This window comes from Neolamprologus multifasciatus, chromosome 14 (genome assembly GCF_963576455.1).
Source record: "Neolamprologus multifasciatus chromosome 14, fNeoMul1.2, whole genome shotgun sequence".
NCBI classification, from domain to species: Eukaryota; Metazoa; Chordata; class Actinopteri; order Cichliformes; family Cichlidae; genus Neolamprologus; species Neolamprologus multifasciatus.
The window spans coordinates 39,226,420-39,252,255 of record NC_140452.1 but is presented as its reverse complement, the minus strand read 5'-3'; the positions used below and the strand labels follow the sequence as shown (position 1 = coordinate 39,252,255).

General features: G+C 39.2%; 1 protein-coding gene across 7 annotated transcripts in view; it reads left to right on the top strand.

The window, feature by feature from the left end:
- Positions 1-25,836, top strand: part of myo18ab (myosin XVIIIA b) — a 127,161-nt gene that overhangs the window by 38,117 nt on the left and 63,208 nt on the right. For 4 of the 7 annotated variants that reach the window (XM_085130740.1, XM_085130738.1, XM_085130735.1 and 1 more), the window contains 17 exons: positions 3,401-3,488; positions 6,030-6,136; positions 7,986-8,162; positions 8,453-8,663; positions 9,476-9,618; positions 9,695-9,795; positions 11,051-11,114; positions 11,228-11,372; positions 16,279-16,290; positions 18,166-18,336; positions 18,511-18,601; positions 18,873-19,065; positions 20,492-20,578; positions 23,795-23,936; positions 24,047-24,206; positions 25,125-25,311; positions 25,513-25,717. In XM_085130740.1, coding sequence (XP_084986866.1) covers positions 3,401-3,488; positions 6,030-6,136; positions 7,986-8,162; positions 8,453-8,663; positions 9,476-9,618; positions 9,695-9,795; positions 11,051-11,114; positions 11,228-11,372; positions 16,279-16,290; positions 18,166-18,336; positions 18,511-18,601; positions 18,873-19,065; positions 20,492-20,578; positions 23,795-23,936; positions 24,047-24,206; positions 25,125-25,311; positions 25,513-25,717 — 2,284 coding nt within the window. Of the gene's footprint in view, positions 1-769; positions 914-2,818; positions 2,882-3,400; positions 3,489-6,029; positions 6,137-7,985; positions 8,163-8,452; positions 8,664-9,475; positions 9,619-9,694; positions 9,796-11,050; positions 11,115-11,227; positions 11,373-16,278; positions 16,291-18,165; positions 18,337-18,510; positions 18,602-18,872; positions 19,066-20,491; positions 20,579-23,794; positions 23,937-24,046; positions 24,207-25,124; positions 25,312-25,512; positions 25,718-25,836 lie in introns of all 7 variants that reach the window. The other 3 variants (XM_085130734.1, XM_085130736.1, XM_085130733.1) reach the window with 3 other exon arrangements.

Genomic DNA, 25,836 nt, shown 5'->3' with positions numbered 1-25,836 from the left:
GGACTCTTGCAGTTATAACGATCTGTGTTGCACAAGGTCAGGTTAAGTTAAGCAATGGAAACTAAGTCTGTCAGCAGGGTTAGGGAAAAAAATCAGCAAATTCTGAGCTTTAGCTAACTAGTTCTGCTGCCTATGTTTTTTCTTGTGCTGTAGTCTTTTTTAACATCTCAGAAATGTTCCCCTTCCTTTCTAATTTAACAATAACTTCACCAAAGCTGTTAGCATACATCACTATTTATCACATTGATCATCATTCCACTCTCACAATTGTCCTTACTACTGTGTTGCTCATTACCCTGACAATAAAAACTTGTACTCTATTAAAATTATATTTCAAAACAATGGAAAAATTACTGGAAACCTGGAAAATTGGGCTGCCCTGATAAACATGAATTGGGCCCACAGTTCTTCTTGACTTTTGATGGAATGTCAAATTCTGTTACCTTTAAATTCAGTCATTTTGCTGGAGCTGCTAGAGCTGTGGACACTACAGAAACACCCACTTATGGATTTTGTTATAGACTTGACAGGTTTCAGAGTTCTGCTTAAGACATTCCTGTTGAATGAAGCTCAATTTTACTCATTGTAAAGCCATTTTCCCTTTTCCATTGCCACTCAAATGTTCATGCACTTCTTGTTACTTTCATGTTCTGCAATATTTTCATCTGAATTTCCATGTTGACTGTGTCTTCTGTGTTCTTCCCCTCATTCCCTGTCTTTCTCTCCATGCTTTACTCACACTGCTTTTGCTGGTTGTCTCTGTGGCTAGCTGGAGCCAGCAGTCAGTGTTTCATCTTCTGTTGAGGCGCTCGTGTCTGCACCCCTGCAGGCTCAGGGCACCCTCCATGCACCACAGACCTGCATTTCCCTGGGGCTCCTATCTGGAATTTGTACTCATTTGACATGTGAGAATGTAAGGCCCAAAATCCTTTTAATTTCCTCAATTTCCCCCATTTGAAGTATTGTATTGAACTAAATTGAATTGAATTTTATTTATGTAGTGCCAAATCACAACAACAGTTGCTTCAAGGTGCTATTGACATTTAAACTCCACATACGCTTAATATGTTTGGTTTTGTTAGAGCCCCCCACTCTCTCTCTCTCTCCCTCCCTGCCTCTCTCCCTCCCTCTCTCTCTGCAACTGCAAATCCTAAGTAAAATGTATATTAAAAAGAAGGCAAACCCAAATTGTAACATGTTAAGAAACAAATAAGGCCATTTTGAAGAACAATAGGCTGGAAAAGTAAGTGGTACTAAATACAAAAATCCAATAACTGGTCTCCTCAGTTCGCAGACACTTGTCAAATGAGCCTGTAAACAGTGGTAACCTTTGCCCTGTCCTACATTTTTTTTTTGACCTATTGCCATCAAGTTCAAAATGACCTCAATTCTTTCCTTAAAAGAGTAGATTTTCTCAGTTTCAACATTTGATGTGTTTTCCGTGTTCTGCTGTTCTTCTACTATTGTACAGCATCCCAACATTTTGGGAATCAGAGTTGATTTCAGGCTTTCAAGGACTTTTTCTTACAATATAGTGTTAGTCCTTCAATTCAGGCATGCTAAACTGGTCTCTCTAAAGATGAGAGCAGCTAAGACATTATACAGGGATGCTAAAGTGATATAATAACCTGCAGATAGTTGGATATTAGGTTGGGTTATTAAATTAATAATTTCCAGAATTGTCAACATATTCACAGAGTGGTATGTGTGGCACATGGGGGGTTGGGCAGGGAGTTCCTAGTTGGCACGTGTTTTTTAGTAAATGCAATCATGAAAGAGCTTGTTATGAAAATAATTTGTAATCATCTATTTGGGATTTTTTGGTTTTAAGCAGATAAAAAAGTTAATTTAAATACATGAAGCAGTGAGGAGGCTGTCACTTGCAGCCTTCATCACAGATTGTTTGACAGCTGTGTTCACTAATTTGTCACGAGCACAGAACTCCAGGGCTTTCTCATTGATGGCTGGCTGAAATGGCCAGTAGCCTATAACCTATTGCTCAGCCTTCATATACTAATCAAATTTCCTTGTTCTTTATCGGTATAAAAAGTCTGAACTTCACTGTTGGCTTTTTCAGTTTTCTGTTCCATTGTATTGTCATGACGTACACCGTGGGTGCGTCTACTAAAAATCTCAGATGAGTTTGAATATCAGTCAAGTTTTCTAAACATCTTGCAAATGCAATAACTCAAGAAGGAATTCATCTAGGACTTTCAGATTGATACCATAGGTGCATCAACAAAAAATCATGGACAAGGTTGAATCTCAGTGATCTCAACCTAAAGGTCAGAGTAAGTTTTCTGTCAATGTGGTAACTTGAGAACAAGGTGATGTAGGATTATGAAATTGGTAAATGGTAAATGGATCAGGTCTCGATAGTGTTTTTATTTTACTCTGAGCACTCAAAGCACTTTACACTACTTGCATCATTCACCTGTTCCCACACATTCACACAAGCACTTTTTTCTTCGCTTTTTCTATGGAAGTGCTTTCTATCAAAGGCAATGTCTTTAGAGTCTTTATGAATGAGGCCTTTTTGCTGTCATATAATCATCATGTTTTAGTGACCTGTGAAACTTTCAAAATGTAACATTCAAGCAGTACTTTTAATCGATGATCATGCATAGTGAGTAGACTTAATTTCTCTTTCTCATATATTCTGGATATGTAGAGCATCTGTGCAGTGACATTGTCTACAGCTGTGCAGATGATGTTTCATTTTATCTGTGTATTTGTTTGTATATGTCTGTCTGTTTTAACATATATTGCTTATGTATAACTGTGACCTTTAACCTTCTCATGCTGGCAAAATCACCAGGGATCAGTAGAAGAGGATCTTATTGCTCTCCAAGCATCTCATGCTGCAGCTAAGCAATCCCAGGTGTGGACTGCACTATGCCTGAGTGTGACAAAATCACCAGCTCATCCCTTGTGTTGTGCTGCATTGTGCTCGTGCTTGCAAAGTGCAGTGTTTCCTATTCATGTTTCCTGTTCAAATGTAGTAAAATGTAAGAAGTCATCAATAGGAACACCCTCGTTTTTTTGTGCTTGTTTCCAGTTTACTTTGTTTAACACTTTCATTCTTGGTTCCTTTATGTGTTTGTGTTCTTTCATGTTGTTATGAATATTGGGCTGAACCAAGCTACTCTCTGGCATTTTAGATACCAGGGGTTGCTACTGAACTGCCGTTTGACAAATGCAAATGTCCTCACACATTCTTCATACAAGCCTGATCAGTCAGTCACATGATCATTATTTTGAAAAGCTTTAATTGCATCCTTTCAGCATGTACTGATATCTCACTGGAAATTCAAATGGTTTAAAAACACATGTTGCTGTGAGTGGTCCACAGGTATAATTTCCCCTGCTGTCCTCTAATTCTGACCTTTGTCCTCTTTAGGTGAAGACTGAGGAACAGATTGCAGCAGAGCAGGCCTGGTATGAATCAGATAAAGTATGGCTTGTCCACAAGGATGGCTTTTCCCTGGGTGAGACTGGCTTATCTTTTTAAAAATGTTCTGACAGTGGCATCACATTTCCCCCATTCCATTGCCTTTTATTGGTCTTTTATAAAAAGCTACATAGTTACTTGCTACTAAATGTGTTTTTTAATATATCTACCGTTTAAAATACATGAGGTGTGTACGTAATATTTTACTGCAAAACATCTGTTATTTTGCATTAACTTAATTTGTCCGGTTACTTTAGAGCACCTGAAATGAAGGGATTGTGTTAAAAATGCTCTAGTTTGTCACATTTTTATGCAATCTTATCCAAAATTAGAAAAAAGTTGTCTCTGTCCAAATATTTATGGACCTAACTGTGTCATTGGATGGTGAAAAGAGTACTTAAATTACTTAAGTAGCTCCTGAATCACCTTTAAATGCATCCTATAGTGGAAGAAGAAGCTGGGAAAAAAGGGGACATCTCTCACACCCTTGTGGCTGTCACTGAGGGAGTTAAATAACTCTCTGACTGCACGACATCTGGGTGATTGAGATTTACCCTAGGTTTGAATGCTCATGATCAGGGGTATCAAACAAGTGGCCCACGGGCCACATCTAGCCTGCAATAAAAATATATTCGGCCCACAAGATAATTTCATGTGTAAGTTAATGATGACATGTTGGTATGTGGGAGCTGAATCTTCAGCTGTGCTGGGAATGCATGCAGGCAGGGGCGCGACTTTACTTTGATTGGCACATCAAGCAGTCAATCACATGCAAAGACAGACTGGGATCATACCATTATGTGAAAGAAGGAAGAGGGGAAGACGTTCTGAAGACAGCAAGTGTAGTGGTACAGGCCAGGTACACAGAGAGAAAAAGTGAAGAAAAGGAGCAAAAACATAAAATAAGCAGCATCTGGCTGCATTTCAATGACACTGGAGACTGCAAAGCTGAGTGCAGAATTTATCACATCTTTCCATTACACAGGACAAACGGTGTCCAGGCTTTAAACCTCATATTCTCCCTAGTAGTATCAAATCCATGAACATAAGGCTTTTACACTGAATAAAAAACACTGAAAAAATTGCTAAATTGAGGAAGACTAAATTTACAGTTCAGTTTTAAATTCTACATAAAATAAACTACATACAGTGTCTTTGAATGGCAGAAATAAAGTACAGAGCCATGGCTCAGTGTCTGAGTTTTGCTGACCGATTTTTTTCTTCTTCTTTGTAACAGCAGTTTTTTTTTCTTTATCATGTAGAAAAACTGTTAAATATGTAATTTCTTTACACTGACAGAATGATGAGTTAAGGTCAAAGTGGGCCGTAGGTGCTCCACGATGTAAAATGAGTTCGACACCCCTGCTGTAGATGTTTTGGGGCTGTCAGCCTGCTTTTGCAACATTCTGTTGAAGTCATAGAAAGTGCCTGTGGAGTAGTGGACTGGAGTCGTTGTGATGATTTTCAGTTTGCACTGAGAAATCAATCAAATCAAAATGTATTTATATAGCACATATTAAAACAACAGTGTTGACCATAGTGCTTCACAGTCAGTAAAAGCATGAGACAGTTAAAACAAACAATAACACAGGACAACAAACAATAGGTAACAACACAACAAGCTGGACCAGCCAACTAGACAGAATCAAAAGCCAAAGTAAAAAAATAAGTTAAGATGTGATTTAAAAGACTGGATCGACTCGGCAGTACGAATATGAACAGGGAGGTTATTCCAGAGTCTGGGTGCCACGGATGCAAAGGCCTGGTCATCTCTCGACTTCATTCGAGTCCTAGGTTGTACTAGGAGCCTGTGATTGGACGATCTAAGTGCTCTGTTAGGATTGTATGAGTGGAGTAGTTCAGAAAGATAGCTGGGCGCTAAATTATTCATAATATTAAAAGTGAACAAAATAAATTTAAAATCTATGCGATATTTAACAGGGAGCCAATGTAGTTTGGCTAAAATTGGAGTTATGTGTTCATGGATTCTCGTACCTGTTAAAAGACGCGCAGCTGCATTTTGAACTAACTGAAGCCGGCAAAGAGAGGAGTGTTGGAGGCCCGAGTAGAGGGAGTTACAGTAGTCCAATCTGGATGTAATAAATGCGTGGATAAGCTTTTCAAGGTCCTTTAAAGGAAGGAACGGCTTTGCCGAAAAGTGTGTTGTTCTCATCCCGATCTGTTTGCAGCAGCTCAGTATATGCATTCTACAGCTTAACACTTCACACTGCACATATTTGCATATTTGAAATTAAATTTTTAGAACCTCCCAGCTGTGAAGTGTTTTTCATTGGGATTAAATGTGTTAATTAGCTATAAAAAATAATTTATTGGATGATAAAGTCTTTAAAATGGAAATAAAAAAATCCACACATGTACATAAAAAACAAAACAGATCCGCAGAGGGGAAAACTGGTGGCCTTCTGGGTAAACTGCTCTTTAGAGTTTTAGATGGCAAAGTCATGCATTTTTCCTTTTGTTATTCTCTTTAATTATCCACTTAAGATATAGAGATCAGTAGAGTTGAGCACTTCAGTCAGGCAAAAACTAAAGTGTTTACTGTCTTATCTCTGGCCAGCCACCGTGATAAAGACAGAAACTGGCTCTCTGCCAGAGGGCAAGGTAAGAATCAAAATGGAGCATGACGGGACTGTCCTGGATGTGGATGAAGACGACATTGAAAAGGTGAGTAGGTGACTTCCGACCCTGTTCATCTAAATTTAATTCAATCCAGCTTTATTTATATAGTGCCAAATCACATTTGCCTCAAGGTGCTTTATATGTTAAGGTAAAGACGCTACAATAAAACAGAGAAAACCCCAACAATCAGATGAGCCTCTATGATCAAGCGCTTTTGCAACAGCGGGAAGGAAAAACTCCCTTTTATAGGAAGAAAACTGCGGCAGAACCAGGCTCAGGGAGGGGCGGCCATCTACTGCGACCGGTTGGGGTGAGGGGAGGACGATGAACTAGGTTTTCAGTATCTCTCTTAGACAGGTTGTTTCTAATTTTAAAGATATTATACATTTACATGAAATCAGTCCTCCATGTTTTGTTTTGTTTTGATGTGCATTGAAGGACACATCCTGGTCAAAAATGCCGACCCCAGGGAGGCAAGTATACTGTAAAGAGAAATGGTCCTAGCACAGAATTCTGTGGAACTTCATAATTAACCTTAATGTATGAAGAGGACTGATGTTCTAGCTTTATAGAGGGCTTTTTTCTTTTAAAAAGAACAACAAACTATGTTTTTTTAAATTAGTAGGACACCTTTTCCTTTTAGACTTTTACCAGGGAGTCAATTACTTCTGATTTGAGGCTTTCTTTGTCAGAGGAGCTCAAGAATCGTACGCAGTGAAGATGTAGAACTATTAGGAAGATAATTGACCTCTGTGGGAGTAGAGTTCAGGGGGCTACTTTGCTTTGGCTTATGGCACTAAAGAAGATAACAGTGCACGATTTGTATTGTAGTTAAATTTAATTATAGCACTTTCAGATATACATTTACTGCAATGCATATAAAGGTCTAAGTTCGTCACTTTCACTTCTGGGATATTATAAACAATAATACCCATAAATTAAAGTAGATTATTAGATTAGATTGTTATGATCGCATTGAAGGATCCACAGTACAAAACTTTCATATCAAATCACACTGTGTCACAGAACAACAATGTGCATATTAATTATGTAAGCCTGTGGTAAACTGATGGTTAAAACATGTTTTTGTTGCTGACACATTAAATTCAGACATTCAAGCACGTTTGTTGTTGTGACTTAGCACTGTATAAATAAAATTGAACTGAATTTAATAAACGATTCATATTCCAAGTAAAACATTGTTATATAAATAATAATTTATATAGCATAAAGGTTTTTTAAGTTCAATAAAGCGAAAAAAGCTAGCTTGAAGCTAGCTATCATTAGCAGCCTATGTACATGCAGAAGGAGGTCCACTCAGTGGGTACGAGAGACTCAGAAGCAGAGAATCAGTTTGTCACAGACGGCCACAGAGGATACTACCAGCTCACGGGAATGCTGGAATAGGTGTAGGTAAGGTCAGATGGGATTGTTGGGAAGTTTGGCAGACGCACACTACTGGCTGTCTAAAGTTACTTTCTTGCTCACAGCACTTCTATAATAAATCTATACAAATAATTTCAGTGGCGCACAGTAGCTTTGTTATTACCGTAATTCTGAGAGCAAGGATCTAAACATCAGTGCCCTGAAGAAAAAAAGACAGTTATTCAGTTGATTCTGCATTATTTTTATAAGTATACTTAAATCGAACATCTGCCAGTTCACTATACTGATTGTTTAGACATTTCATGAGCAACTTATGGCAGGTGCTTGAAACCAGATGTAACTGACTAAATAGTTTATTCACTAAACTCTCCAATATAAGAATATGAAACTATCACATTTGGTAAGTTTGATTTTAAAATGACTGTGTAATAAAATAGGATAGGAAGTGATTAATCAATGAATGAGTACAGCTCTTCTGTCATTTTCTGATTGCTCTCTCTATGTGTAGGCCAACCCTCCATCATACGACAGATCAGAAGACCTAGCTTCACTACTCTATTTGAATGAATCCAGTGTAATGCACTGCCTGAGGCAACGCTATGGAGGGAACCTCATCCATACCTATGCTGGACCCAACATGGTGGTCATCAACCCTCTCAGCATGCCCTCCATGTACTCGGAGAAGGTAAGCTCAAGACTAATGAGCAAGGCCAGCCAAATTAATGGATTGCATTTATATATAGTGCATTAATGCCGGTTGTTTGTGAAAGAAAGTTTGTTAGTTGTCAATCATGTTTAGGTGTTTTGTAAGTAGATTAACACTAGCTGTTTAGCGTAGCTGTTTAGTTTAGTTTGGCAGTGTAATGATCACTTCGAGGGTTTGGAAATGCTTTATGCTACAGCTAACTCTTCATTAGTCTCTTTATTTTTGTGTTTGCACATGTTTTAAGCTCATGTTCTGTTCCTGCTCATAAGGTGATGAACATGTTTAAAGGCTGCCGGCGTGAGGATTCAGCTCCTCATATTTACTCTGTGGCCCAATCGGCCTACCGCAACCTGCTCACCACCCGACAGGATCAGTCCATTGTGCTGCTGGGCAGGTCTGGTAGTGGCAAAACCACCAACTGTCAGCATCTTGTCCAGTACCTGGTCTGCATTGCTGGCAGCACAGGAAAAATCTTCTCTGGTGAGTTTGTCCACAAAAGACAGGGACTACAAACCTCAAATGTCTTATATTGGAATTTTACATGGTTTCTCAGGATTCTCAACCTAGTTAGAAAGAATTAAATAATAATTCATAATAATTAATAAACAAAATCATCATCTGATAAGTTCTCTTTTTTCAGTTTAACTGAATGCTCAGGTTTGAATTTGAGCACAGGATAGCTTACACTTCACTAGATCAGACGTGTCGTTCAGCCCGTGTTGTGATGTTTGACACGGAATTGCTGCCATACTGTCCAAGCCAGAACATCACAGCTGTGCTGGTTTCAGTCTTTTGTTTTGCATAAACCTTATTCTCTACAACTTTTGAAATTAAGTATTACAGATGATAAAATCAGATAATTTTTAAGTGGTTTTTCTTCAATTACTAAATACAACTAAATAGAAATAATTAACTAAACACAAGTAGGCTCAAATCCTGTTACTGTCTAACATAAATCAAAAATGAAAAAGTAGAAACTGACAGTGTGAGGCAGAGGTTTTTTACACCAACAAGGATATGTAAGACAGACAGGCTGCGGTTTGAGTCAGGGCCTGGTTTGAGGACACATATAACATGTATAACAGTTATACACTGAAATGTCAGTATTGTCAGTGTCAGTGTAGCCAGTCCTACAATTTTCATCAGGTCTTTGTTTATAAAAGTATAATAAGATTTGGACAATGAGAATTATTAACAGGTAGAACAGAATTATGGGTTCTTTGTGAAACATTGATTGCTAGTTTGCAATGAATCATCAAATGATGGGACATCTTATCGTTTTGGCGACACAGCTGAGAAGTGGCAGGCAGTCTACACCATACTGGAGGCCTTTGGGAACAGCTCTACCACCACAAACACAAATGCCAGCCACTTCTCTCATGTTGTTTCCTTGGACTTTGACCAAGCTGGGCAGGTGGCCTCTGCCTCCATCCAGGTAACAAACACAAGCGCGCGCACACAGCTGATTAGCTGTACTGTACCCTTTTTACAAAACTCTCTTTACTTCTTAGACAATGTTGTTGGAGAAACTGAGGGTGAGCAGACGACCTGAGGGGGAATCCACCTTCAACGTTTTTTACTACATGATGGTTGGAGCCGACAGCAGTCTCAGGTGACTCGTTCAGCCCTTTTTTGTACTGTTTAGTAACGTAGAGATTTTCTTTTGTTTTTTAAAAATAAAAAAAACCATTTTTTTGTAGAGTTACAATAGGTTTTTCACAGTGTTTGTCATATTATTTCTTGATGTTTGTTTTCTTGACAAGTTTTCGTCAGCTATTCTCTGTTTGCTATGGATAGGCATGTCTGGAAATTTCTGGACAGTGGCATAATATTCACTGTTTCACTGCTGTATGGCAGCGCAATTGCCAACAATCAGTATCACTGATTTTTTTAGTCATTGTATCATGGGAGCATATGTTACTTTAAAACCTGTATATACCTCACAGCATGAATATACAGGCTCTTAATTCTATAGGCCACCCATTCCCAAAGTCAAGAATCCTGTGGCCCACTTAAAACCCAGAAAATCCCTTGTGGTCCACCCACAATAACCAAAATACAAGAGGATGTGATGTATTTCCTTGAAGTTTTTAGTCAAAACACAAACAATGCATGCTGTTGATTAAACTTTCTAATGCTTTGCAGTGTGTTAGGGCCTCCCAGTGGGACCAAAACCTAGATACAGTGTCTGAAGAAACAAAACATATTAGCAATTTAACATTTTATGGTAATCAGGTGCCAATCAGGCAGCAGCATTGGTAGAGAAGATTTGGCAGGTTTTTCATGGGGGTAACCCAAATACTCGATCCACAAATGCATTTTTCTTAAAAATGTGGCAATGCTTAAGGGGAAATAAACAGACTTTCCAGTGGTGTAATATTTATAGCTAAGATGCATTGTTACAACAAAGAAAAAAACCGACCAGACGCAGATTTCGTTACTTTTTTAGGTAGCAAGTGGACATTCTGTGCTCGAAGTCTAAAAATGAGCAAGCTTAAGGATTTGAGTAAATTGTTGTCACTAGACGACTGCAGTTCTTGTGAGGTGTTCTGGTTGACAGTCGTCAGTATCTATCAAAAGTAGAACTTAGAAGGAACTGTAGTGAACATTGATCCTGTGATTTGCGTCATTGCGTTCTGTTTTTAATTACATTTAACACATCTTATCAACTTTTTTAGAATTGGGGTTTTACACTAAATATCTTTGCTAAGTCAGCAATTAAATTAGAAAGCTGTCTTAAAAGAAAATCATTGTCACATAATATGGATATTCTTCTGATGTAACAAAAATACAACAACTGACATCAAGCTTAAACATTTGTCTGGCACTGAGGAGCTCATGTTTCTGGTGTCTTTCCTCTCCTCCAGGACGGAGCTGCACTTTAACCACCTGGCTGAGAACAGTGCTTTTGGGATCCTGCCACAGACTAAGGTAATCACAGTAGATGGTAGATGTTAATAAAATGTCTGGATGAAAGCAGCTGTTTATTGCAAAATTCCAGACTCCCTGCAGGGTTCAGTAAAGTTTGATTTGATCTGCTTCAGCCTGAAGACAAGCAGCGATCCTTGCAGCAGTTCACCAAGCTGCAGGCAGCCATGAAGGTGCTGGGCATCTCCAGTGAAGAGCAGAAAGCCCTCTGGCTTATCCTCGGTGCCATTTACCACTTGGGGGCAGCGGGGGCGACTAAAGGTAGGAACGCCCTTCCTCGTTGATTTTAAGTACATCAGCTCTTGACTAGGGAGATGGTGTGATTATAGGGGAATAGGGGAAGATGTAATAAAACGATAGCGTACAAATAGAAATCTACAGTGTATCACCAACTGCCACACCTGTCAGAAAAACAACCACACAGCAACAGGAACCCAAAAAATAAAAAAAATGCACAGATATATTCTTCTTGTGGGGGTTGTGCGGTGTGTGAGTGTGAGAGAGAGTGTCTAGTGTGAGTGTAAGTGTTTAAGTGTCTTTGTCACAAAATGAACTTGAAAATGAGGGTAGGAGAAAATGGGCTCCAGGCGCCCAAGAACTGCCCGGCAGAGACCCTCCCAACATCTGACGATCTGACCACCCTCATAAGTTCTGGGTAATGACCAGTAAAATAAGGTCGTGAATCCAAGCAGCTAAAAGGAATTTCCTCTGTAGGGACGCTCGGCTGTATCTTAGACTTAAAGTTAGGAGCTTAGACATCTGGAGAAAGATTGTAGTAGAGCCACTGGCAGTGTTGGGGAGTAATGGAATACATGTACTGTGTGTACATGTATTACGTAGTATTTAAAATACAAAATATGTATTCTGTTACAATTACCATTTAAAAAGGTGGTATTCAGAATACAGTTACTTTGTTGAAATAAATGGATTACACAGCGGTCTTTTCCTGTTTCATATGTTAGGCTGTCCCCTCTCTATTTTTGGTAATTCCACGCTGGTGGAAACCCAAACAAAACACGCATTAAGAGGCTCTAATGCCTGGGTCTCAAGGCCATGTCACCTCTACTTGCGGCCCACAATATGACGTGACGAAATATTTTAAAAAATTATTGTTCAAAAAATTATTTAATATGAAGGCAATAGGCAGAATGCTACAGGCATAGCCCTAAAGAATGTAGCCTCATGGGCAGTGTAGCCCAGTTGTAAGTAAGCTATTAAGACTCGACTGTACACCGTGTTCCTGTTTTCCTCCAAAAACAATAAGTTCAGTTGAAGCAGCCTTTCAACGCCTCTCTCTGTCTCTGCTATCAAAGTTGACCCAGGCAACAAAGTAAAGCTAGTTTTCAGCTACGAGCCCGACACGAACCCGACGTATTAGCCAGAGGTCCCTTTACTACGGTTCGGAGCCGCAGACCTGTTTTATATACGCACAGAATAGTTTTCTATATGAGATCGCTGCAAAAAGTGCAGCCTTACCTAATGTCCACCTACTGTTACTCATTTTATATTAAGATTTAAAAATCTAGTTGGTATGATGAGTAACCTTTAATAGTAATAAATCACACAGCAATAGTACATTCATGTAGTTGTAAAAAGCTTGATAATATATAGTAATAATATAAGTGATCCAAAGTATTCAGAATACGTTACTCTCATTGAGTAACGTAACGGAATACGTTACAGAATACATTTTGGGGCATGTATTCTGTATTCTGTAGTGGAATACACTTTAAAAGTAACCTTCCCAACACTGGCTATGTCCATGGTGCTGATGTAAGCTATAGGTGACGGTTTCTCTTTGTATATATATGTGTATATATGTATGTTGTCATATATATGATAACGCATGTTCAGTGGAATCATAACAAAACACCCACATTTCTGTTTTGTAACCCAAAACAATTATAAATGGTAAATGGACTGGTTCTTATATAGCGCTTTTCTACTCTTTCTGAGCACTCAAAGCGCTGTACACAACTTGTACATTCACCCATTCACACCCATTCGCACAAGCACATTTCTGTAAGTGCTTTCTAAGTAACATTCACACACATTCATACTCCGATGGATGCATCGGAGAGCAATTTGGGGTTAGTATCTTGCCCAAGGATACTTGGCATGCAGACTGGGGAAGCCAGGGATCGAACCACCAACCTTCCGATCAGTAGATGACCTGCTCTACCACCTGAGCTACAGCCACCCCTGAACAGAGACGGCGTCTGAGGTTGCGTTGATGCCCGAATTCTTTCATATTTATTCCTGTGAAGTAAGACAACTGTAGCCATTTATAAGATTTATTTAATTAAACCCTTTATTAATGTTCTGGCACGTGCATATGAGAGGCGTCATCATCTCCTGTGAGACAAATTTAACAAAGATCTGTGACAAAAGTCAGCGATAAAACAATAAATTGGAAAATGTAAAAACATCTTTTTACTGTTCTTTGAGGTAGATTACAACATTTATGATTTGCTGCAGCCTGTCCTGGTAGCTGCCATTCATAAGGATTATTTCTGAAGAAAAAGAATGACATGATGCATTAAATGCCCCCTATTATGTGAGCAGAAGCAGATGCAGAAGAGGTTAATAGATGTGATAGCCATCTCTGACTGAGGTTTTAGGTTTTGTCGAAACCCTTAATGAAAAAAAAAGCCAGTCTGTACTGATCTTCCTATATACACAAAAACTTTATTCTCAGTCAGAATAAAGAATAAAATTTACAGTAAGAGTAAACAGTCGACTTTTCAAAAGAAGTTAATGGTCTGTAGAAACGTCTGTGTTTGTTTGTGTGTAAATAAAAAAGTGTGTAAATACATAAAGTGTTAAATACTGCACCAACCTTTGAAGGTTTGTTGGGCACACCGAACTGGTAGGAGACAGCATGGTAGACCCAGAACTTGTGTAAAGTGAACTGGAAAGTATTGCTTGGGAGAAATTTGGTTGAAATATCCCACTTACCCTGCTGCCACTAGAGTGAGCACTGATCCACTCCAAATAAAGACCTGAAACTTGTAATGTCATCCTGCTTAATAGGGAAAAGGTATATGGAAAAAAGAGGCCATGGATGACAATATGTTAACAACAAACTGGCAAAAAGTCTAAAATGAATTTGTACCAAATGGGCAGTCTAAAATCTATATGCCATATTTGACTTGTCCCTTTAACATGATCCTCCTAAGTATGTAATTTTAGTTGTTTTAGATTGTAAGGACAACTTGAAATAAGAATGTGCATATCCTGCATTTTGGTTTTATACTTATATGCAAGTTTCCCAACAACTGATTTATTGATTTTCCCAGCTTCTCTGCACTGCATTCATTTCCCTGACCTGATTACTTAATGCCAGCATGTCTCTGTTCAAATTACAATCAACTGTAAGCCATCAAATGTGAATTCTTCTTGCAGAAGTTGGAAAAAAATTTTTTTTAAGTCAAATTTACTTTCTACCACCAGCCACTAGGTGTCATGTTTGACATATGAATGTACTGCTCTCAGTCAGAGGCATGCTGACTACAGAGGGAATGCAGATTTTTTTCATTAGATGCCGTTTAATGTGTTTTTTTCCAAAATGTTTCAGCAGTCCACAGTTAATTCCCCTAGAGCTTTTAGAAGTTTAGGTATGTTGATCAAATCCTACATTGTGTTCTGTTTTTATGTATGACATCCAAACAGTTTTTGAAATTGAGTTTTAGTTTAATCACTAGTCATATATTTGAGGTTTTACTGTATATAAGTAGAAGGTCCCTTAACTTTAAAACTGTGCAGTCTGAAAAAGAAGGTATACCTGCACAGAAAATAAGATGGAGCGCAACAGAATACATTTATTTCATATTTGGATGTGACTACTTTACAATCACTACCAATTTAAGTGCCAACTTTAATTCATTTGCAAAATTGTGTCTCCATAACTGGAAGTGATTACACTTGCATGTATTTATTGATTTTTCTCCTCATTGCAGCAATCTCAATGTGGTGGCTGTATGAAGTGTTTCCTTCAGTTTTTTGGGTCGTATGGGTTCAATGTCAGGTGGCGATGGATGCTCCAACATAAAACTGGGGACAGTAAAAGTCATCTTTTTACATGTTTTTGCTGAAATGCACACTTACTTCAAAGTGACATCAGTCGTAGTATAGAAAGTCTTTTGTGACTTGAATAATTTTTAACGTCAACAGTCTGCACTGACAGTGACTTTACTTGAAGGACATTCTTTATGCTTGGACCATTTTCTTTTAGTCCTGAGTATCATTTACTCTCCACTGGTGTAAAACAGGGCTTTGGGGTGATATCAGTCACATGTCCCAGATAGCAAGGAAACATTGAAACAATGTTGAGTCAATATCAGGCGACATCATTGAATCAACGTTGAAGTGTGACGTTGATCTAACGTCACTCTTGCACCCTTTTTTAACATTGAAACAACGTCAGGTTTTGATGTTGAATCAATGTTGAAACCTGACATTGATTCAACGTTATATTTTCTAATACTGTTGACATTGAAACAATGTCAGATTCTGATATTGAAACACTGTTGAGCTATGGTGTTGATTTTCCACCTCTTTCGCACAGTTGCTTTTCATTAAAACAACAGTTAAATCATGACTGGAAATCTACCTTTCTTTATAGGTATTTTAACCAATACTAAACTACTGCATGTTTCCATCAATACTTAAACCACCTAAACACATAATTGTGTTTTATAAAAAAAGTCTCAAAATGTATTAATATCCTAAAATAAGAAAGCATTGCATGTGATGTAACAGAGAAAAAAAATAAACAAAAAAGGTCAATAGGCATGTTTTGTTTGCTAAATACTTTATTAAAAACACAATTTCCTATTTACATTTATATGTTTCACAGAAGTTTTTAATTTTTTACTCCGGGATGGGGATGCGTCCTGCACCACCCAAACGATCTGGGGCGTATCGCAGCCATTTCTGCACTGCTTGTGCAAAGACAAACTCTGACATAGAGTTTGCCCCTAACTAGACTTATAGACTTCTCAGACTTCCAAAGCATAATGATGTGTTGTTGAATGCTAATGTTCATGTTTTCCTGTGTCTGTGATGATGTGATGAATCCTTAAACTATTATCTCTAACACCCCCCCCCCCCCCCCCCCCCCCTCTTTTTACTTGCATGTTTGCATGCTGCGCCATATCAAACACAGATGGAGATGAAGGTAATGGGAAAAAAACAACACACAACTTGTTGGCCCATGTTTTAACCTAAAAAACCTCATGTCAGAGCCTCTCCTGTTTGTTTTCTGTCTGTATGCCTTTATCATTCTCTTCAGCCCTTAATCCATTAGCATTTTTATTGTTTCTGCTCCTCCTCTTTCTCTCTTGTGTTTTTTGTGTTTTCTTCATTACGGCTCTCCTTGCATCGCCTTTTCCTTTTCTCTAAGGTGAAAATCAGAACTTCACTGTTTCTTTAAACCGTCCTCTCTGATACCTCCCCTGTCACCTCATTCGACTTCTGTCACACTACTACAATTCTGAAAGAAACAAAGTAAAACGTGTACATTTTCAAATCTCTTGTTTGTGTTTTAGCTCTCTACCACAGACCTTGTATTTCCCAGATTAACCTGGAAGGGACCCTGCTGGGTTCTCTGGTTCTGTGTCGCTTTGATTGGCTGTATGTGCCTGGTGTTGTCATGATTCTTTGGTTTATTCTAACACACTGGCTTTGAAGTGGAGGTGCTCTCCTCTTGCAGATAATTGTGCAAAAACAGATTGAGAGTTAGGATTAAACATGATTAGCTGTCATCTCCATCACATATCTAAGAACACACCAGCCTCACACAGCTTTTCAGTTCTCACAGTAGAGATTTCCATATTTATGTTTGGAGTCGTGGGAACAGCACACAAACATGATGTGCTAAAACCCACACAACAGAGGCCTCTTGGTGTTTAAGGTGGGATCATAGCTGGATCCTACTTAAAGATTTTAAAGATTTTTAAAACATTGATTTCATTTATTGAAATATCTAAGTGGCTCTCATTTTTACTGTCAGTGTATGTGCTGCAAAGTGTCAACATGAAACTATTCTGTACTGACTTTAAGTATTTTAGTAAAAATAATTTACATTACGTCAACTGCAAGATATTCACCAGTTGACTTTTAGAGCCACCAATGTTCAGCATTTATTCGGCATTAAACATTGCACAAAGAAATGCTGCCTTTCTCTCTTTGTCTATGCTGCTGACAGCATATAATACAGTATAGTTGTGGTATTATAATAATACATTCTTCAGGAGTCTGCTGTCGTGTTTTGGATGGGGTAAAGTGATATTATACAGTAAATCAGTAGACTGTACTGTACACCTCATGACATCTTTCATTAAGAGAATAGAGACTTTTTAGTCCTTCTAGTGAGTCCATCACAAAAGTTGGCTTTGTTGATGGCAGTAGTTCGGGTCTGGAAAATTTTTCATTCCCTCTGCCACTTTCAGGACATGAATTATCATTATGCAGTTAAATCTTGATATAAGAGATATCCCACTCAAGTATAAGAATCAAGTCAACATTCATTTCATTTTAGGGAACTCCTCTAAATCATAGATGCTGATATGACGGCGTTACTGCGTTACAGAAGCGCTAAATGTTCCATTACTGCAGAATCTCAAGCTCAGTCGTCGTTTCATTTCAACTGACAGTTTTTGCACTTTTCAGCAATGTTTATTCACATCTGGGACAACTCCTGTCAAAGGCAGAGAACATCTCTTTGGGTTAAATAGAGGTGCCAAGCGAAGTGTTTACCAGGTAGAAGGCCAGGACCATCGTTGAAATTGAATTTGTATTTTAACAGTCTGAGGTGTTGTCAGCTATACTGAACCTCAGCAGAGCTGATAGTTGTACTGGATTTGGATAATGGAGTGTCACAGAAATGAAATCTTGCCTAAATTTGCAACAGAAGGTAGAAATAGTAGTTTTGATCTACAGTAATTGTATACTTACACTTGCTCTTCATTTTTACTGTACATGTTATCTTCGTTGCCTTTCTTCTTCTAGCTCTTTGTTTTAGAATTTGAACTCATTCATGCTTTACTTGTAGTGGGACGTCGGCAGTTTGCTCGCCATGAATGGGCTCAGAAAGCGGCCTACCTGTTGGGCTGCACCTTGGAGGAGCTATCTTCATCTATTTTTAAGCATCAGGCCAAAGGACTGCAGCATTCTACCTCATTCAGAGGACCACCAGATGAGGCTAACCATGGTGATGGCTTAGGTAAAAATACTGCAAACGTTGGAATTTCCATTTATGTTGAATTATTGCTAAAAGGGTTCCCATTGTTGATATGATCATTTTTTCTTAGATACAAACCACATTTTGCTTGTTTTCAGCTGCTGTTTAAAAAGTCTCATGAAAAAAAACATAAAATGTGCATCTCATCGTTCTCAGGCCCTAAAGTCACAGCTCTGGAGTGTTTGGAGGCCATGGCATCAGGACTTTACTCTGAGCTTTTCACACTTGTCATCTCCCTTATTAACAGGTTAGCTGTCAGCATTTACCTCAAATTCTATTACTACAGTATTCATATTCAATTTGGAATTATATAAAATAGCTAGATCATTCATGAATTCATCTTGCCAGATAAGCGCTGCACTTTAGATTTTTTTTTGTAAAATATTTAAAACATTCACCTTCAAATATTGTAAGAATGAATTGGTATATAAATATAATTTTGACACTGAGAAGCTGCAGACTGCTTGATTAGTCAAAGCTTCCTCACTAAAGCCTGCTGATGTATCTGTGTCCCTCAGGGCCCTGAAGTCTAGTCAGCACTCTCTGTGTTCTCTGCTGATCGTTGACACTCCGGGTTTCCAGAACCCTCGGCTGGCTCATCAGCAGAGGGGAGCCACTTTTGAAGAACTCTGCCACAACTACACCCAGGAGAGGCTACAGACTCTGTTTCATGAACGGACCTTTGTCAAGGAATTGGAGAGATACAAGGAGGTGCAGCTGGAAAAACAGAGCTTAACACTTGGCAGGGACAGAACATATACATATTTCATGCACTGATTTTAAGGACGACTTAATAATAATTACATGTAGTCAAACACAGATGTATATTTTTTCTGGCGTCTGCCTGTGCTGATAATTCTCAACTAGGGATGCACCGATACCACTTTTTTGGAAACGAGTATGAGTACAAGTACTTGCATTTCAGTACTCGCCGATACCAATACCAAGTACTTAATAAAAACAGGATTTAAACTTACAGGTAACAGCTTTAGTCCTATAATTTAACAAAAAAACAACAACAAGGGACTCGTTTGGAATTAAGAACATTTATTTAAAATGAAAAGCATGTTGTATGCAACATATTACAGAATAAATAATTATAAAAAAACAAAATTTAATTTTAAATTTGTTCGTCTGTTTCTCTGTTTGAAGTCTCACTAGCACAGTCACAGCTGGGATGACATCAGAGGCTAGTGCGTCGTAGCTGCTCACTTTTTTAGTTAGTTCCTCAAAGGGGGCGAGGATGGCAACAGTCGTCTCCATAAGAGCCCATTGGTGAGCGGTGAGATAGTCAGGGAGTTCGTGCTCGGACACGCCCAGCACTCGCTTTTGCTCAATGAGGGACTGGAGCATGTAATACGTGCTGTTCCAGCGCATCTGTACGTCCTGCTGCAGTCTCTTTATTGGCTGGTTGAGCTGTCCCTGAATGTCCTCGAGGCGGGAGTAGGCTAAGGCGGAATGTTACCGATACCACGGTCCCCGGTATCGGGGGACTTTTAACGAGTACTTTAGAAAATGTGGTATCGAGGCCGATACCCGATACCAGTATCGGTATCGGTGCATCCGTATTCTCAACTAATTTAAATTTTTAGGATTTTAGATGCACTGGAGATCAGTTCATTGGTGCTTCACAGCAGTAAAGAATTTAACCTCAGTACTCCAGATAATCCACAGGATACTTGGGGTTTAGAAAATTTCTACTTCTTCTGTAGTTCAGATGCAAGTGGTTCACATCTAGATCTGGGGTTTCTACGAGTAATTGAGCTTCAAAACTTGAATAAATACATAAAAACTCAAATGTTGAGAAATTGGTGGTGTCAGTCAAAGCATGTGACTGGGTGTGTAGTTTACACCCTCGCCCTGTGCTTGTGTGGGTTTCCTCCAGGTAAGCTTGCACAGACCAAAGACCCTACAATAATGCAGAGAAAACCCCCAACAATCAAATGTCCAGTTTAAGAAATGTTTCCAAAACATTTTATGTACTCAACCCAATCTATAGCTTTAGTAACTGCTGATTTCAAGATTGAGATGAACAGCTACACTTGATTTTCTGTTTTTTATTTTTTATGAGCTCATCTTCTGTTGGTATATGTCTTGTAGGTTACTAACCTGAGTTTCTGTCCCCTCCTGCATCTAGGAAAACATAGAACTTGCTTTAGATGACATAGAGTCCAACACCTCACTGTCTGTAGCAGTTATTGATCAAGCCTCAACCCAAGCTCTGGTAAGCAACCCTCACTACACTCTGCTTTGCTTTCACCTGGAATCAGTTGTGAGAAATATGCTGTGTTAACAGCACAGATTAAAGTTGTGTTTATGTTCAGTGGAGCATTGAGGTATTTAGGTCCAGATTCAAGGGCAGTTTATCTGGGCCTGAATTTCAGTCATTATTCAGGGAGACATTAATGCAAATGAAGCTGTAGCCAAATGAGCACCACAGAGTACCACTGACCCAGCAAATAGCTCTTTTCATCACTGCTGGCAAATCAAATAGTTTTAGGTCCATGGCCAGTCTAGCAAAGCAGGCATCAACATGTGCTGAAGCCAGAGGACCTGAGATCTGGGACAGAAAGCTCCACCTCTACTCTTCTTGAGACTTAAATTAGATGTAACATAAAAGCATGCTTAGCCTAAATGCTTGTCAACTTGTTGTGATGGTTGGTTCCATGTTTTCTTGCAGTTTCTTCCATTTCCTTTAGGATTTTGTCTGAGATCAGCACTATTGATTAGAATCAAATTTGTGATGTTTTTTCTCTTTGAAGCTTGAAAGAGTCTCCTTTTCTCTCCACTTGTTGGTTCCCATATATACTAAAAGTCTGTGTTGTTAGCAGTACAAGTATCTGCAGCATTTGGTCTGTGTAGATGATCCTGCAGTCTTGATGGAGTTGATGCAAGTGCTAGATTCCAGCTTTCTTTTGTGTTGGATTGTGTTGAATGTATTAGATGATTTATATAATGGTGTGTATTTATACTTGAAGTGGAATCGCATGAGAGTAGAACAACAAACCTGTAATTATGTAAGAGTAGCAAATGTCTGTCAACCATAATAACTGACATTTGATACCATCAGCAACGTTGTTTTTCATGCCAAACTGTTGATCGTTCTAGTTTTCAAGACACCCAGAGACAATCATATCCCCCAAATATTAGCTGACATGCTTTAAGCTGCATCCATATTGGAAGCAGTTCACAGCAACCAGAGGCCACACAGCGTAAATGACATTCTGTGACTACAGGCAAAATAACAAAATAACCACTGGAGATACGTTTCTCCAGGCAAGTGGTTGACGCAGTTATCAGTGCGAGAGCAGGATCCTGTTGTTTGACATATGACTAGTAAATAAATTAGATGGTTACCCAGGCAACCCGTACCTGGAACATTAAGGGAACAGGTGTCAGCTTCAAAGCGAGTGTGGTGCTTTAGCAGCAAAGACGACAGAGTGGATTCCTTTTTGCTGGCATGTGTGAATCTGAGGTCAGTTTCTAATGGTTCAACTGAATTCAAATGAACTCTTAGGACTAGATTGACAGTGAATGTTCTGACCTACAATCACTAAAGATTTTAGAAGTTTCTGCAACTGATCCTCTTTATGATGGACCTACACATTATGTACACATTATGTACACATTATGTACACACATCCTCAGATAATACAGAGCTCAACCACAAACACTTTTGTGTCAAAATCACTCTGTCAAGCTGCCCTGGTCTTTCAAGGCAAGGAATCTGTAGACTGAAGGTGTTAGCGTCACAAGGCCTCTGTAGATCAAACTTTTATCTTGTTTCCAATCCTGAACAATCAGAGCAGTGAGGAAAGGTGCAGTATCCTGTTGAAAGGGGCCACTACAGATATTACACCAACATAAACACCAAGGTCCTCTGCCTCTGGTGCCTTTTTTGTTCCATCTTCCATTGCTCTGTGGTCATGGGTCTGCAAAGGCATTCTCACCACTGTGTGGCTAACAGCCCTCATATGCAGCAAGATGCATATATGCATAATCTGGTACCTTTTTTCCTAATCATAACCAGCTTGAAGGATTTTAAGCAACTACAGAAGACTTTCGGTGAGCTTGAGCCACACAGCTTGTGCTCCACCAGGCCATCAATGGAACTACACCACACTGCCACTGTCCTTTTGAATGGAATCATAATAATTGTGTGTCTGTGTTTGTGTGTGATGTCAAGTAGTGACCAACAAATTATTTCAATTTATCTGAAGAGGAATTAAAATAATGTTGTTGATCTTTTTGAGGTAGCACCGCATCGTGTTACACAAATATGAGTCAATACCTTTAGCTTTAGTTTATAGCTGCATGACTAATGACACCCAGACAAACAGTAGACATGGAAACGCACTGTGACTCAATTTTGACAATACAGGTGGTGCATTTGCATCTAGCTTGTGATCTCTGTTCAAATTACAGCAAACGCTTCTTTTTAATCTCTGTAAGTGATTCGAATGACACTTTAGCAGATAATTTGTTTTCAGCAGCACAATAAGCCTCTTCTTTGATTTGGAAAGCCTTTAAGAGTCAGCTACCTGTCTGCACAGGTTCACAGTCTCATCTCTGCTAAGTCCACAAATTCAACAATTTAACAAAACAGTGCAGGATTTAAACTTTGTACTGACAAGAGGAGTAGTTTTATAATCAGCTGTTAAGGTTATGAAAGCCTATATCCAAGTAATCACTCAAGCTTTTGTGCTGCACTGTTTTCTTTTTATATTGTTAGATTTTGGGTGCTAATTTACTAGCATTAATTGAACATTGATTTCTAAGTAGAGTGACAGGCATTCAGAAATGCTCGTGGAAGGTTTATTCTGCATTTGTACAGAATTAGTTTTATTTGCTTGCTTCTTACTTAAATATATGAGCTGTAGGATTTTCAGTGCACAGTTGGAAAGCTCACTCAAGTCTGATTTGTGTGACTGACAACTTTTAAAAGATGGGAGGAAATCTTCTTAAAAGTAGAAAATTAAATGAAAGGGCCAATCCTTGCACTTTAGTTTAAATCAGTCAACAATGGTAAATAAATATTTGATGTTACTGTAGTGTTCAGCTTTGAAGGTTTGGGAGGATGCACTTGATTGAGTCTTTATGAAAAATGCTGAACAAACCTTAAGGACAAATTTCTCTAGAGCAACAGCAGCTTACTGTAGGTGGAGATTTGCCATGTGGAAATTCACTGTCTCTAAGGTTTGAAGGAGTAACAGAAATTGGTCCAATTCAAGCTGCCGAAGGCCTCCATGTTTATATAGTGACATCAGATGATGGTGCTGACAACTCCACAGCTCCAAAGCAACCTTTAATCTTGAGAGCAAAAATAAAAAATGTTTGTACTTTCTTTATTTTGTTTTTGAAAAAAGAAAGCAAAACACAAACATCTCTCTTGATCTGTCCAAATAAAAAAGACATTTTCGCCTGCCTTTGTTCATCACAGGTTCGTACTCTAGCCAGGACAGATGAAGCTCGAGGCCTTCTGTGGCTCATGGAGGAGGAGGCTGTACATCCAGGAGGTTCAGAGGAAACCATGCTGGAGAGACTCTTCAGCTACTATGGCTCAGCACAGGGAGAAAACAAAGGTGAACACTCAAACACATAGCTGTCCCTTAAAGCAATCAGTCGAGGCTTTCTGAAGAAACAAATAGACAACACTGATACACCATGGCAGAATATTTCCATTCTGTTGCAGGAGCTAATCTACTTCTGCGAGGAGAGAAGCCCCACCTCTTCCTGCTGGGCCACAGCCATGGGACCAATTGGGTGGAGTATAACACCCAAGGCTGGTTGAACCATGCCAAGCACAACCCTGCTGCCCAGAATGCTGCAACCCTGCTGCAGGACTCCCAGAAGTATGATGCCTCTGTCTATACATGAACATCATCCAGTTTAATAGAACAGTGTATGAAGTGATTGGTCATCACCGCTGTTGTTTTTTAAGCTGCACATGCCCTGATGGAGTTGCTAGTAGTGGATTTGAATTAACTGGTTACGTAAGAAGAAAATAAAACTATGTCCTGTACTAATAGAATTACATTTGTCTGATATAGAGAACATATAAATGTACATTACAGTACACTGCATGTGAACTTGTGAAAAAAATGCCCAATTTATTCTTGCATTGCCTGGATTTATCTCAGTTTCTGTCATGTTAGGCCTGCCTTTCCACCTCTTTGGGGGCTCTGTGTTCTCTTGTTTTTAGTTCATATGCACTCATTTCAGTCTGTCTGTAAATTTTATGGTTTCAGCGACTCAAAAAAACATAATATGCTTGACAGGGGGAAGAATACATCTATCATGCAGAGTTTAATCAAATGTTTCCAGTATGATCTTTCTGCTACAATTCACAGTTCAACCATGAATACCATCAATATATTTTGTACTGTAGGTTATAAAATCAGTGGCTCTTTGTCTATAAAGTCTTGGGAACATTTGCCTTACTGTCTTGCAAAAGGGAATACACACTCTACTTAAGTATAGTCCAGCTAAAGCTGATTAATTTGCTCTAAAAAGACAAAAATTGCAGGGACAATATCTAACTTAGCAACTTTTCAAAATCTGTTTCAGACCTTTAGCAGTCATAAGGTGAGTGTTTGACACCATGAGGCAACAGAGTGAACCAAAGAGTGCAGCAAGGAGCCTGTCAACATATGGCTCTCAAAACAGTATAATATGGCGCTATCAGATTGATTTCTTTATATTGTCTTGTGAATTCTTGGATGTTAGTGATGTGGATTTGTACAAACCCTATCATCTTTCTGCCACTGCAGGAAGAACATCAGCGCGCTGTTCATGGGCCGGGCCAGTGGAGCCACCGTGTTGTCGGGCTCCATCGCCGGTCTGGAGGGCAGCTCCCAGCTCGCCCTGCGGCGAGCCACTAGCATGAGGAAAACCTTCACTACAGGTGTGGCTGCTGTCAAGAAGAAGAGTCTGTGTATCCAAGTGAAACTCCAAGTGGTAAGTGGATGAGAGTGTGGTTAAAAGGTACGAAAACACAACAGGCACCAACCACCTTGTGGCTGCAGCTCAGTGCAGCGGCTTTGGCAATGGAGCTGCTGAACATGGTCCATTCGGACCCAATGTCCCTAGTCTCCCTCTGCCATAGGTGTGCATTGAAGATCTGGAACCTGATATCTGATATAATCTCTTTATTTTTAGGATGCTCTGATTGACATGGTGCGTCGTTCTAAGGTTCACTTCATCCATTGCCTACTGCCCAAAGTAGAGGCAGTAGGAGGAGGTGATTACCGTATGGCTCATGGAGAGAGCCCTGACTCAGGTCTCATGACTCTGGATGTGAGCCTCCTGAGAGCTCAGCTCCGAGGATCCAAGCTGCTAGATGCTCTGCGCATCCACAGGCAAGGTAACTACTTGGCAGTGTTATATGTAATTTCAACACTCTTTCCAGTCACTGTTATGCTGATGACAGAACCGCGTTTCAGTTTAATTTGATCTGGGGTTAGGGGTTAAAGTACCCTAATG